This window comes from Sebastes umbrosus, chromosome 3 (genome assembly GCF_015220745.1).
Source record: "Sebastes umbrosus isolate fSebUmb1 chromosome 3, fSebUmb1.pri, whole genome shotgun sequence".
NCBI lineage: Eukaryota > Metazoa > Chordata > Actinopteri > Perciformes > Sebastidae > Sebastes > Sebastes umbrosus.
The window spans coordinates 30395338-30409687 of record NC_051271.1 but is presented as its reverse complement, the minus strand read 5'-3'; the positions used below and the strand labels follow the sequence as shown (position 1 = coordinate 30409687).

The 14350-nt window shown below is 41.0% G+C and overlaps 2 protein-coding genes across 4 annotated transcripts in view; one reads left to right on the top strand and one right to left on the bottom strand.

Moving 5' to 3' along the window:
• Positions 1–1809, top strand: part of LOC119485070 (palmitoleoyl-protein carboxylesterase notum1a-like) — a 22946-nt gene extending 21137 nt beyond the window's left edge. The window contains exon 13 of the mRNA XM_037764345.1: positions 127–1809. Coding sequence (XP_037620273.1) covers positions 127–463 — 337 coding nt within the window. The 3' untranslated portion in view covers positions 464–1809. The remainder of the gene's footprint in view (positions 1–126) is intronic.
• Positions 1534–14350, bottom strand: part of tmc6b (transmembrane channel-like 6b) — a 24131-nt gene continuing 11314 nt past the window's right edge. For 2 of the 3 annotated variants that reach the window (XM_037764337.1, XM_037764339.1), the window contains 17 exons: positions 12799–12963; positions 12602–12710; positions 12431–12515; positions 10253–10510; positions 8833–9047; positions 8567–8711; positions 8166–8375; positions 6905–7083; positions 6705–6795; positions 6432–6529; positions 6231–6326; positions 6064–6139; positions 5703–5836; positions 4749–4925; positions 4416–4494; positions 2595–2681; positions 1534–2005 (listed from right to left, as the gene is read on the bottom strand). In XM_037764337.1, the coding sequence (XP_037620265.1) occupies positions 1991–2005; positions 2595–2681; positions 4416–4494; positions 4749–4925; positions 5703–5836; positions 6064–6139; positions 6231–6326; positions 6432–6529; positions 6705–6795; positions 6905–7083; positions 8166–8375; positions 8567–8711; positions 8833–9047; positions 10253–10510; positions 12431–12515; positions 12602–12710; positions 12799–12963 (2219 nt within the window). In that variant the 3' untranslated portion in view covers positions 1534–1990. The remainder of the gene's footprint in view (positions 2006–2594; positions 2682–4415; positions 4495–4748; positions 4926–5702; positions 5837–6063; positions 6140–6230; positions 6327–6431; positions 6530–6704; positions 6796–6904; positions 7084–8165; positions 8376–8566; positions 8712–8832; positions 9048–10252; positions 10511–12430; positions 12516–12601; positions 12711–12798; positions 12964–14350) is intronic. The other variant, XM_037764340.1, reaches the window with a different exon arrangement.

Here is a 14350-nt window from a genome sequence, read left to right as displayed (position 1 = left end):
ATGAATCCTCATGACAGTGCCCATAATCATTTAAAACAGTTAACAAAGATTGTATGCAGGTATACAGACTGTACATTTCACATTGTAATAACCAATTCTTCGCTATGCGTCTTCCTGTCCCTGCAGCGACTGGATGGACATTCAGGTGAAAGGCACCTCCCTGCCCAGAGCCCTCCACTGCTGGGACCGAAGCCTCCAAGTCAACAACCAAATCAACGGCAGCAACTACAACCACCAAAAGCACAAGACCCCACCCGTGAGGGGCTGCCCTCTGCATTTGATCGACAGCTGCCCGTGGCCCCACTGTAATCCCTCCTGCCCGACTATTCGCGACCAGCTGACGGGACAGGAGATGAGCGTGATCCAGTTCCTGAAGCACATGGGCTTTGATGTGCAGAAGGTGGCCCAGCAGCAGGGGATGGACCCCAGGAAGCTGCTGGGCATGCTCAACAACGGGAGCTGAGCTGCTGTTCTTTAAAGCGCAGCAATGTTAGTGTAGCGTCAGTAAGCCATTCTGTGGAGAAGATACTGAGCATCAATGGAAGACAACAGGAACATGTAAAGCAGACCTCTAATGATAAGACTCAACTTTCTAAAAATACTGAACTCAAAAAACTCACAAGTGCCTGATGAGTTGAGTCAAATATAATGAAACCAGAACGTTTAGACACAACATATGGAATCACTTGTTTTAACATATAGACATATAAATATACTGTAGACATGCTATTATTGTGAGGTGTACACAAATATAATGAAAAGTGGGTACAGTGTGTGTGTGTGTGTATATATATACAGTAAATATGTATGTGCAGTAGAGACTGTCATGGTGGTAGTCTGAACTAGAATTGATGGGAAAGATTGAAAACACCTCCCAGTTTGTGTTGTGAGGATTTGGTGCTCTCTTCTGTCCACATTAACTATCACATTCAGAGATGCGTCTACGGTGCTGCTGTTTCTACCCTCCACCAAATATGCTGCTTTTTCTAATTTTGGAAAAATAATAATTTAATGGGTAATATTTACTAATAAAAGGTACAGAGATTAAGATTATTACTTTGTTCTTCAGGGTACTTAAAAGTGAAAAAAAAAAATATTTTTCTACTGAAAATATCTTTTATGTGTCTTATAGTTAGTTACTGTTACAGTGTCTTCATACATTTGACTTTTTTATTTGCATGTTTGTGAAAAAAATACTTTCTATACTATATGTAACCACAAGTACTATAAGTGCTAATAGTACAAGTTATATCCATATTATTTTTCAGGCTGTCGAGTTTGTAACATGTTTTTTCTTGTGCTGCTGTAGTAGTTCCCACACCTTATATAAGCACGAATAAATACAAATACATGCTGATATGATAAAAACATATTTTAATCGCTACAGTATGACAACACAATGGCAGTTATCACCCTAAAGGAGCAATTCAGAAAACAAAATGGAAAAGTCATTTCCAGTATTATCATGCCCACACCCACAGCATCCAAAGTTTAACTACTGTACAACACACATACTGATAAAATTATTTAAAAAAATTAAAAGCATTAAAAAAAACATTGTAGACTACATACAGTTTTTTTTGCAGGAGAAATAATAATAAAAAACACAGTTGTTCACAGTTGATATGAAAGTGCTTTTCCGAGAGATGACTGAAGTCCATTTTAAACTGATGAACATCGGTTATACTGTCCATCTGTAACATTTAACTTTCTACAGTTTGAGTTCAGGCGTTTCATCTCTAAACAGCACTGTATAAAGCAGACAGCTTTGTTTCACCTGATATTTCCACTTGGTTTGTTTTGCTTCACTACAATCGCTCCAGCCAATAAAATCCTGACCAAATTTAAAATGCATATTACATTTGAATTTGGTCATATTTACAGTGGTCCTTCCCTGTTGTTATTCCAGTTATAGCCGTGCTGGCTTAAGATTTCTCCAGACCTCAGTGCTCATAGAATTGAGGAGGCTTGTTGACTGGAGGTTGGGATCTCAACACCCGGAGTCCTACAGGGAAAAAAAAACACAGGAGGTAAGAGTAGACCAGGGTATATAGAGATTGTTTTAGCTAGGGATGCACTGATACAACTTTTTCAGCCCGATAGCGATACCTGGGCTTTGGGTATCAGCCGATACCGAGTACCGATCCCAGTGTTTAATTAATAAGCTGTATGCCTCACTGTGTGGAAGTGACTGAGATCATTCTTTTATGTGTAAGGCAACATCAGGCTTGACTTAAACATTGCTCTCCTAACAAATAAATACAAAGATATACATTTACGGAATTGTTATTTATTATTAAAATAAATTGTACACCAGCAACTTGGTAAAAAATCTTCAAAATTAACAGGAATTACAGTTCAAGTAAACCTTTTGAATGCAGCAACAAATTGGTCAAAAGTTAAACAGGAATTAAAGTTCCAGAATAAAATGTATATAGTATATAAACATAGAACTGAATTGAACAGATCGACTCCATTGTCACTGACACCCGATCCAGCTATTTGAGTGAGTATCGGCTCGATATCCGTGCATCCTTAGTTTGAGCTTCAGACAAAAACAGCTTTTGTAAAGCAGCAGAGCAGCAAAGACTGACCTGACTTGTGAGTCTTCGTCCGGGGGTTCGTTTTTGCTCGTGGATAGACTGAAGGCGAGTGATCAGAAACTTCTTATCCTCTCCCTCCTGAGCAGAGAGGTGAAAAGGGGACGGTGAACCAGATTGATCAAAAAGCTTGAGAAAATCTTTACGACAGAGAAACAGAGCTGTATATACACACGTGGACAAAATTGTTGGTACCCTTCCGTTAAATAAAGAAAAACTCACAATGGTCACTGAAATAACTTGAAACTGACAAAAGTAATAATAAATAAAAATTTACTGAAAATGAACTAATGAAAATCAGATATTGTTTTTGAATTGTGGTTCAACAGAATCATTTTAAAAAACAAACTAATGAAACTGGCCTGGACAAAAATGATGGTACCCTTAGAAAAGATGTAAAATAGTTTGACCATAGGGACATGTTAAACTAAGGTGTGTCCTGTAATTAGCATCACAGGTATCTTCAAACTTGTAATCAGTCAGTCTGCCTATTTAAAGGGTCAAAAGAAGTCACTGTGCTGTTTGGTATCATGGTGTGTACCACACTGAACATGGACCACAGAAAGCTAAGGAGAGAGTTGTCTCAGGGCATCAGAAAGAACATTATAGACCTTCATGTTAAAGGTAAAGGCTATAAGACCATCTCCAAGCAGCTTGATGTTCCTGTGACTACAGCTGCACATATTATTCAGAAGTTTAAGGTCCATGGGACTGTAGCCAACCTCCCTGGACGTGGCCGCAAGAGGAAAATTGATGACAAATTGAAGAGACGGATAATACGAATGGTAACCAAAGAGCCCAGAACAACTTCCAAAGAGATTAGAGGTGAACTCCAAGGTCAAGGTACATCAGTGTCAGATCGCACCATCCGTCACTGTTTGAGCCAAAGTGGACTTAATGGAAGACAACCGAGGAGGACACCAAATCATAAAAAAGCGAGACTGGAATTTTCCAAAATGCATATTGACAAGCCACAAAGCTTCTGGGAGAATGTCCTTTGGACAGATGAGACAAAACTGGAGCTTTTTGGCAAGTCACATCAGCTCTATGTTCACAGACGCAAAAATGAAGCATCCAAAGAAAAGAACACTGTACCTAATGTGAAACATGGAGGAGGCTAGGTTATGTTATGGGGCTGCTTTGCTGCATCTGGCACAGGGTGTCTTGAATCTGTGCAGGGTGCAATGAAATCTGAAGACTATCAAGGCATTCTGGAGTGAAATGTGCTGCCCAGTGTCAGAAAGCTTGGTCTCAGTCGCAGGTCATGGGTCCTCAAACAGGATAATGACCCAAAACACAGCTAAAAACACCCAAGAATGGCTAAGAACAAAACATTGGACTATTCTGAAGTGGCCTTCTATGAGCCCTGATCTAAATCCTATTGAACATCTGTGGAAGGAGCTGAAACATGCAGTCTGGAGAAGGCACCCTTCAAACCTGAGACAGCTGGAGCAGTTTGCTCACGAGGAGTGGGCCAACATACCTGTCAACAGGTGCAGAAGTCTCATTGAGAGTTACAGAAATCACTTGATTGCAGTGATTGCCTCAAAAGGTTGTTCAACAAAATATTAAGTTAAGGGTACCATCATTTTTGTCCAGGCCAGTTTCATTAGTTTGTTTTTTAAAATGATTCTGTTGAACCATAATTCAAAAGATATGTCTGATTTTCATTAGTTAATTTTCAGTAAATTTTTATTTATTATTACTTTTGTCAGTTTCAAGTTATTTCAGTGAACATTGTGGGTTTTTCTTTATTTAACGGAAGGGTACCAACAATTTTGTCCACGTCTGTACAGTATGTAGGTGATGTCTTACATTTTCTATCTGCTCCTGTAGTAAGTTGATGATCTTCCTCTGACCGTCCAGCACCTGACTGTGGAAGTAGATGACGATCCTGATGGAAAGAAACGACAGAGTGACTAAACAACACTGATCTCAATAATAGCGCAGTGTGATAGTTTACTGCTGCTTGCTTTATGACAGATACAGCACATACTGACTCTGATCTGCCTGAACACTGGACCACCGTGCTGCAGCTGTGTTTATGTGAGTGTATGTGAGTGTATGTGTGTGTGCGTGTGTGTGTGTGTGTGTGTGTGTGTGTGTGTGTGTGTGTGTGTGTGTGTGTGTGTGTGTGTGTACACTCACAGGAAGATGCCTGCTGCCACAAACAGGAAGAGAGGGTTTTCCACCAAGTAGGAGTGAGCCCTGGCCACCACAGAGAAGTTGGGATTATCTTTTTCCAGCTCTTCCACCCACAGCTTCCCCGCCTGGAACATCGTTTTGAGCCCGCGGAACGGACCGCACGATGAGGAGGGTGTGATGCTGAGGACAGCAGACGGATGTTGAGACTGAATGTGTCAAACTGCTCGCAGTACAGAGTCAGGTGAGGTGAATTTTACCATGGCCATGATTGGCAAGTGTCCAATAAAATCCGCTCAGACAGTTAACAGTTCAAAGGGGACATATCAATTTCAGGTTCATATTTGTACTTTGGGTTCCTACGAGAACATGTTTACATGCTTTAAATGTTAAAAAAACACATTATTTTGTCTCGTACTGTCTGTCTGAATGTACCTCTATTCACCCTCTGTCTGAAACACTCCGTTTTAGCGCCTGTCTCTTTAAGACCCCCTCTTGAAAAAAGCCCAGTCTGCTCCGATTGGCTTGCAAAAAAATATGGCGCACCTTTGCAAAGGTAGTTCTCAAGCTGTGGGTGGAGATACTCAGACGGGGGGAGGTGTATTCTAATGTAATGAGAGTGCACAAGCACTGAAAAAGTGAGTTTTTCATGATATGTCCCCTTTAACCCCTGATCTAAATCAGTGCAAAAAGTATATTAAACTACAGGTATCCATAGCAACAGTACCTTTGCTTGACACCATGTTGACAGTTAACTCTCACTTGTCAAACAGATATGACAATGGGTTAAAATGAATGATGGTTTGAGCACAACATAACTTTGTATCTATGTTAAGCAGCCAATGGTATAATAGTGGGTTCACATAAAGAACCGGAGCGCTGTGCTTTGTTAGTTAACAAGTGGTTTACTATATAGCTCTGTCTGTCTGCATGTGTGTGTGTGTGTGTGTGTGTGTGTACCTCCACATGGTGTATGTAACACACACAGTGGCACCGAGGAAAGAGGGGAAGCAGAGAAGAGTGATGAAGACGGTGGTCATCTGGCTGACCCTGTATGGCTTCCAGGGGGCCTGACAGTTCATCATCACGCTGCTCTGTGGGGAGAGAAAACACAGGCTGGGGTCAAAGGTCACTGCCTTGAAATCTGAAGCTGTCCAATAGGCGGCGGGTTTCTAAAGGCACACCACTACAGAAGATAATTTCAACCATAACATTAAAAAAGAACAGGGGAAATTAAAGGATTTATTATTATAAAATTAACTGTCCAAATGTTTAAGCTTTTATTTTGAGCATTTCAATTCAAATGTTTCCATTTAAGCACCTTTTTAACGTAGAAGAGCAGCAAGAGTTTGACAATCTGTGCTGCTGGCAGGAGAGGACTGAAGAGAACGCCCAACCTGAAAAACACAAAGTTCACGGTCATTACACCGAAACTATTTGACTTTACTGATCAGAACTGTGTGTACGTCTTAACAGTGAGTTTGGTACCAGGCTAACGTCTGTCCATAGATAAGATCAAGGACGTTCCTGGCGATATCAAACACTGGTTTCCTCCTCCTCTTCAGCACTTTCTCAGAAAACAGCCTGCAGACAACAGGAGGAAGTGAGTTTATAGGCTCATGTGTTTTAAGTGAGAATGAATTTTAAAAACTTAATGCAACCTCTGCTACAAAAAAAAGCAAATATCACCTCCAAAGAAACTCTCCAAACAAGGTGTCCAGTAGAGTGAAGATGAAGTCCATGAGTAGGAAACGATAAAGCTCCTGGCCAACAAAACTCTCCCAGCACTGGAGACAATATTTTCAAAACAGAGCACAGAGTCGGCCATTGAAGAAACACCACACTGAGCAACTCAAATAATCAAAATCATCAATATTCCTTAACACAGCTGTGAGGAAAAAAGGTGTCTGCTCTGGTAGTATGAAAGTGAAAATGATGTCCCATCCCATTTATTTATGTTACCTTCAGTCCAATACTTTCAGGGTCAGCAGCCACCCGACCCAGCCAGTGGTAGCACAGGACTCCAAGCACGCTTACTTTCAACATCAAGTTTCTAGAAACGCAAACAGCAAACAACATGTTACCAACCAAAACCATCAGTTCTGCATTTTCTTAAAGTCTGAGATCTGTGAACTCACAACGTGCAGTTCCTCTGCTCATACCTGCTGATGGCGACGTATGTGCGCACAGAAGGTGAGTTGTAGTCCTCCATCCAGGCTGCGAGGTTGAACAGGCCGGGCAGCAGCAGGTTGATGAGGGACACCACCACGGGGAGAGCCAGCAGGCTGGCCTCATTCAACAAGAGGTTCTCGGTGGTATTACGAGAACTTTTCTGGTGGTTCTGTTGGGGAGAGAGAACGAGAGCTAGACATTGTGCTCTTTAATATTACTGCTGGCTGTTCTGTCATCTTCCAGCTGTGAAATGACTCCTTAAATGCTATTTATATTTCCCACTTTTCTGTTAGTCTACTGCTTTTAACAATGATAGCACTGATGTGAGCCAGCATGCGTGTTGATACTACCACTAGGAGTCACCAGCAATCCTTTAGGGGCTTTAAAATCAAGCAGCAGGAGATGTTAAGATGGTACTGTTTTTTATATATAGCAAGCATGCAGCCAATAACGGCCAACATACTGAAACTGCGGAAACTTTAAGGCCCCGCTAGAGCCTCGAATATCAGTATGTCATCTCACAGGGCTTTACAGGCCCAACCGTTTGTAAAGAAAACAAGACGGTTATACTCATAGAATTGCCGCTATATGACGGCATCAGCATCACAATGATGATAGGGATGGTGTTTGAAATGAATGACGAGTACTCCTACTACTGTATGAAGCACGTGCACATGCCCCCCCTCGTCTGGTGGGAGGGGCTTAGGACAGAGAGGGGTGAGGGGAGAGCTGCAGGATGAGGGCTGTATTTCCAAATTCTGGCTTTTTTTCCCCAGAAAACTGCCTACCCAGGGCTACCACTTGAATCACAATATGCTGAAAGGTTAATTAATTTTTGCCCAATGACGCCAAAAATGAACTGCCTCCCCCAGCTTTAACTCAACTTTTTACAGAGAGGATGAGGAAGAAAGCAAGGAGTATCAAGGCAGATAGCTCCCATCTTCTTTTCAGCCACTTTGAGCTCCGGGAGGTGCTATAGAGTCAAAGTGACTGCGTAGATCTAAGCCACAGACACTCATATGAACTGTTTTAATGTGTAATGTGACCTGTCTATGTATTTGTTTTTTGCTAACTGCTTGTCTGCTTTTGAAAAACAACAACCGTTGTTTCCTTTGTTTGGTGAGCGGAAAACATATTTGCACCCTGGTGGACAATAAAGATATATTGTATTGTATTGTATGAATGGCTGCTTAAAGAACCATAAAGACCAAAGACTGCGTAAGAAATACAGGCTGAAGTCTGACTACTCACCAATAAAGATTTTGATCCTTGTTGACTTTGGACCATGATACCACCCCGCTTCACCTCGTGCATGAATTCAGAGAAGTAGTAAATAGCAAGCACACAGGCAGTGGTGCTTGCTATGCAGATAGACCATGCCAGGCCATGAACCATCAGTCTCCCCAGCTTCTGGCATCTAGTGTTCAGGACATGCTCATGATTCACCTCTGCTAGCAGCTCCTGGAGAGAGTGGAGGGAGGACAGACAGAGACAGAGAGACAGAGAGAGAGGAACAGAGGAGGAATATTATGAGGGACGAAGAAGGAAAAGATCACATTCCTGTCTGCCAATTATGTGTCAGAAAAGGAGATAAGAGAGGGAGGATGTGTTTTTGTAAATTCAGGTGTGTGTGTGTGTGTGTTTACATGTACCTTGAGCTGAGTGCAGATATTCTCAGACATGAGTTTGACAGACGTTTTCTTAATGACCTTGAAGTCCCAGGAGCAGAGGACCTTCATGGCCAAGATACTGTGAGATTTGTCGATTCGGAAGCTCTGACCAAACGACTTTGACATGCTGTTGGGAAATTTCACATTAGCATGCTTTCTGACATATTATTATTACATTTAAAACCAGTTATGTTAGTACAGTTTGTGTTGTGACATGCTTTTTTTATCTTCATTAAAAAACACTGTACCTGTACACGAGAACGATACATGTGGTGAAGAAAGCCACTAATATGGTGAAAAAGTATGCAAGTGGCATGTTGTAAGGGAGGTGCTTCGACACACAGTCCGGCCTAATTCCATTGAACACAGAGACATTCTGCCCTCCGCCATCGTCACTGCAGCCTTTATTCTGTGTGTAGTTAGAGTAGTAGCCATAGTACATCACTGTGTCTGAGAAATAGCCCTGAGACAAAATGAGATAGAGAGACAGTCATTTATGCAAGAACGTACATTTGCTTCAACTTTATTATACCTGGTACAAAGCGAACATGATTATTTACATAATTAGTATAGTTTTAGACTTAAATGATCCTCTCCAGACTATTTAAATACATTTAAAAAATTGATTTGAATAATTTATTTGTGTCTGGATTGGTTATTCACAAAGATCTTCCTCTTCTTCATCATTGAAAAATCCAGAATCTATGAATATGCAAGTATTGTTTATTTCAAAAGTTGAACTGCTGGACACAACATGTCTCCTACTTCACTGAAAAGTCCATTCTCAGTGGATCAAGGGACACCTTTGAATATGGCCATGCCAGTTTTTGCTCGCCAAAATTTAGCGCAAGTGTCGAGAGTTATTTAGCCTCCTTCGCGACAAGCTAGTATGACATGGTTGGTACAAATGAATTCTTTAGGTTTTTTAGTTTTATATGATGCCTGTATCTTCACTCTAGTTTTAAAAATCAGCCCGCTACAACCTCCATGAGATTGAATGGCAGCCGGGCCCGACAGCGGCCCGTCAGATTTTTAAGTGGTTAATTAAAAATCGCAAGTTGCATTAATGTTCTAACGTTATAAAAATTAGTGGTATTAAAACGTGTTTGCATTAACACTTTATTATCGTGTTAACTTTGACAGCCCTGGTAAGTTGCATATTGAACCATAATTGTTTTCCAAACAGGGTTGGAAATTAGCACCGGCCACCAGCCAAATGCTGGTAAAAATATAAGTGGCTGCTAGATTTTCTTCACTCAGCAGCCAAAAAAATCCAACTCTATGGAGTGCCACAGTGGCAGGTGGACAAAAAAGGTAATTTCCAACACTATTTCCAAACTAGTTATGATGTCACAAAATCCTGCTCGTACGAACACGTGTTAAACTGAGATTTATGGGCACAGAGAAAATGTGAAAAAAAAATCCTTCTAGCGTCAAAACATTCTGTACAGTGAAGCTCAAATATCCCGAGTGAAATAACAATAAGCAAATAAATGTTTAGTGGAGGGGGACTTTAACTTAATCTGTTTAAAGATGGCTTTGTGATTGGAAACTCATCATGCAGGTCTAAAGTTTCCGAACACGATGTGGTCAGTGTTTTCTAAAAGCCGAGGTCTAATAGGGTGTGAGAGGAGTCGCAACAACATGTCACCACAGCACATAGCTCACCGCTCCAGTGAGGAGCTCCAGTCCAGAGAAGGAGCGTCTCCCCTCGGCCAGCACTGGAGGGTGCACTGCTTGAGGCAGCACCAACAAGGCACACATCACCAGGAACAGGAACAGGTTGAAGAAGAGTAGGGTCTTAATGAACAGGAAGTACGAGAGGACGCCAGTGCCGAAACGCCCGCTCACTCTCTTGAGCGCGACTTGCCACAGATGGAGGGAGTGCAGGAAGGACAGCCAACTGTACCAACTCTGTCTTGCACCCTGGGAGGAGAAAGTGTGGGAGACCAGGGGGGAGAGAAAATCACTGTAATCTCTAAATCAAGAATCACTTTTATGTATTATTATCAAGAAAAAGGAAAATAATGACACAGAAACCTATCCATGTTCGACTGAAAATGCCTCACAATGCAGCAGTACAATTCCAGGCAAAGTGTACACACAGGTTTGTTGTTTAACTTTTGCAACTCGGAAATGTGTCATGTGTCACAACCTCAGAGCCATAAATGCTTGGGCAACAGAGCGAGTGCACTTGATAACAACAGCTACAGGAAATACCCACTCACACCATCTCACAGCCTCAAAGCAAAAATGTCTTGTGCTGTCTTTTTACGTGTGTGTTTCTGTGTGCTATTTATTATTTGAAAGAATTGATATTAATTTACACATCTTTAAGAACTCACAGCACACCTTATGTATACAGTTAGTCAACAATGTACAATCATGAGGTCATTATGTCTGTCTAGGCAGATGATGTGAGGACTACGTATAAGGAAGGAACCACAAACCGAAACTGTCACAATGTTCCCACTGTGGCCAAAGAGCAAAGCTACGTACTCAATCAACTAAGTGTCACTCAATCACTTCAATCAAATGTAGCTCAAATCACATGTAGCAGGATGACTGACTAAATGGATAGTTTTATAAATGTTTATTTTTATTGCTTCTTATATTTTATTGTATTATATTTCATGTGTCTTTTTATATTTACTATAGGGCTGTCAATCGATTAAAAATATTTAATCGTGATTAATCGCATGATTAAGCAGATTTGATCTGTTCAAAATGTATGGAGATTTGTCAACTTGCCCAACTTGGGCAAATATGCTTGCTTTATGTAAATGTATCTATATATTTATATTGGAAATCAATTAACAACACAAAACAATGACACATATTGTCCAGAAACCCTCACAGGTACTGCATTTAGCATAAAAAATATGCTCAAATCATAACATGGCAAACTGAAGCCCAACAGGCAACAACAGCTGTCAGTGTGTCAGTGTGCTGACTTGACTATGACTTGCCCCAAACTGCATGTGATTATCATGAAGTGGGCATGTCTGTAAAGGGGAGACTCGTGGGTACCCATAGAACCCATTTTCATTCACATATCTTGAGGTCAGAGGTCAAGGGACCCCTTTGAAAATGGCCATGACAGTTTTTCCTCACCAAAATTTAGCTCAAGTTTGGAGTGTTATTTAACTTCCTTCAGGACAAGCTAGTATGACATGGTTGGTATCAATGGATTTCTTAGGTTTTATAGTTTCATATGATGCCAGTATCTTCACTCACTTTAAAAATGAGCCCGCTACAACATCCGATATTGCAAGTTGCATTAATGCATTAAAGAAATGATCGCCGTTATATGTGTTATTATCGCATTAACTTTGACAGCCCTGATTTACTATTTATGTTCTTTCTTTTATGGAGCCTCTCAGCAAAAGCATTTCACACGATTGTACTTGTGTAACCGTGACAATAAAGTGACAAAAGGTGACAATAAACATCTTGAAACTACCGGACTGTGCTCTCTACACCTTAAATTCGATTTTATGCACGGACATGGAGTGTGCATAAAGGGACTGCAACTCAATAGGAAGACAAACTGCGTAATATTTAGTAGTGTAAAATGGAAATATGAACATCTACAATTCAATCTCCAACTGGGCAAACTCAATGTGCTGATGAAGATCGTATGATACAATCAAACCAAAAAGCTCCAGAACAGCTACTAAATGGACCTTGAGGTGAAATTGATTTACAAAGGGGCAATTAGAAATGCAAACTGGTACAGTATCATCTAGACACCCTGACAGACATAAAAGTGACTCAGTGTCCACTTAAAAAAGGAAACAGGAAATAGAACATAGAAAGATGTTTCTGGTGTTATAAGTGACTTACAATGATGATGTAATATTTGAGTCGACTGCAACAGGGGATTTGTCTGCCAGAAAGTATGCGTTTCTCCTTTTGTAAAGCTAAGCTCCTAAAAACAGACATAGAGAGAAATTCAAACTGATACAAAAAAAACAATGAATAAAAGGGAATAATGAGAACAAGGAGCACATCTACCTGAGTTCACTCTTCTCAGCCAAGTTGAGAGGCATCGCTCTGAGCATCCTGATTCTGTCGCTCACTGAAAGGTTCTGTAGGTTGTTCACCAAACGCTCCCTCTTACTCACTGTAACACACACAGGGGCAGCAACGCTTGACATGATAAACTTGCCAAACAATCAGAGTTTTAGTGTCTTTTCTGCAATTCTCCTCACCCCCTGCGTCCTCTACGTCCGTACTGTCTGCCACCATGCCGTAGCCTCGTATGCTCGGCCTGGCAGAGTGAGAGAAGTCTCGGATGGCGGGTCTGCTCTGCTTGCGTCTCCGAAGCTGCATGGTCCTGTTGTAGTACTGAGAGATGATGGCTCCCCTGCTGCGACCTGACAGAGAATGAAGATCAGACTGATCAGAGAGGGGATCAGCAGCATTTACTGCCTCAAAGGTGCTCCGCCAACGCTGAATTTTTCCAACTTCTTGTTGCTCCAAAGACAATGGGTTCAGGATTTGTCATCTATATCTCTATTTCTTTAGTTTTAAATTAAATAACCATCTCATGACAAAAAAAGAAAGATATGCAACAAAGGTCCCCGGTCGGAAGTTGTGTTTCTAGTCCAGCATCTTAATCCTTAAGAAACAGGGGCGCCCAGAGTCTAATTAAGTGTTCTTCTTTCAGTCCACCAAACCTCAAATAGGTTAATAAATGTATGAAATACCCATCAAAACAAGAAAACAACAGGGATATTGTGATCTACTGTATAATATGAAAGAATCAATGGGGGGTGTACAACAGCAAAGCAAAACTGTTTTTACAAGAGAGTATAACATGTAGATTTAAATGACTTCATGTGGCTGTTTGCAGAGGGGAAGTACTGAAAGATAAACGGTTATCTCCGTTTCGATGTGGAAGGTGAAACCAGCAAATATATCATGCTAAAGAAATCAGACAACAGCTAGAGTAACAACAAGCTGAGGCACCTGACCAGCCACAGACACTGACAGGAAGATGACAAAGAAACTGCTTCCCCACGAAACTCTGATAAACTGAAACCATCTATTCGTGTCTTTTATACTGTAGCTCAACATGTGCAGCATTAACAGGGTCCACTGAACCAGCCCATACTAACACAGTACCTTACTTTGTTGGTTAAGTGATGTTAAAATATTACAATAACAAAACTGTTCCGTCCTATAACATTAGGCTGTGTCACTACTGCTGAATCAAACGGTTAGCTGAAAGGAACATTTTACCCAAAAGGTATTACTATTTTGTTTTTGTCAATTAGCAACTTTCACCCTTGTAGTCTGTAATCCCAGAATGGGTTGTACTCCCATTTGCTCAGTGGGACTAAATGTCAAAATCATTTCAAAACTTCAGTATTTTTCAAGCTGTATCCTATTTTCCCATGTTTTGTGTCTGAGTGACTAAAAGGAACAACAATTTTTTCAAATTTGTCCAGTATTGAGGGATAGCACTGTAACCAGCAGTGGCGAACCAGCTGCGAGGGAAAGTGAGCAGCGTCAATGTAACGTTACATCCACTAAAAGTGCTTGTTTTTGCCACTGACAGGCTCAGATTGTTATTATAAGTGTCTGACAACATTATGGAAAGGACCCTACAGAGAAATACAACGTTTTCCTTACATTTGGCTTGATCTGGTCCATTTGTTATTGTGTCCAAGTCCCGTTCAAGAGAAGTCTCGTTGTGAAATCTGAATATCCGTATACTCTGGTTCAAATAAATACGGGCGGCCATCGAACTCAAAGACC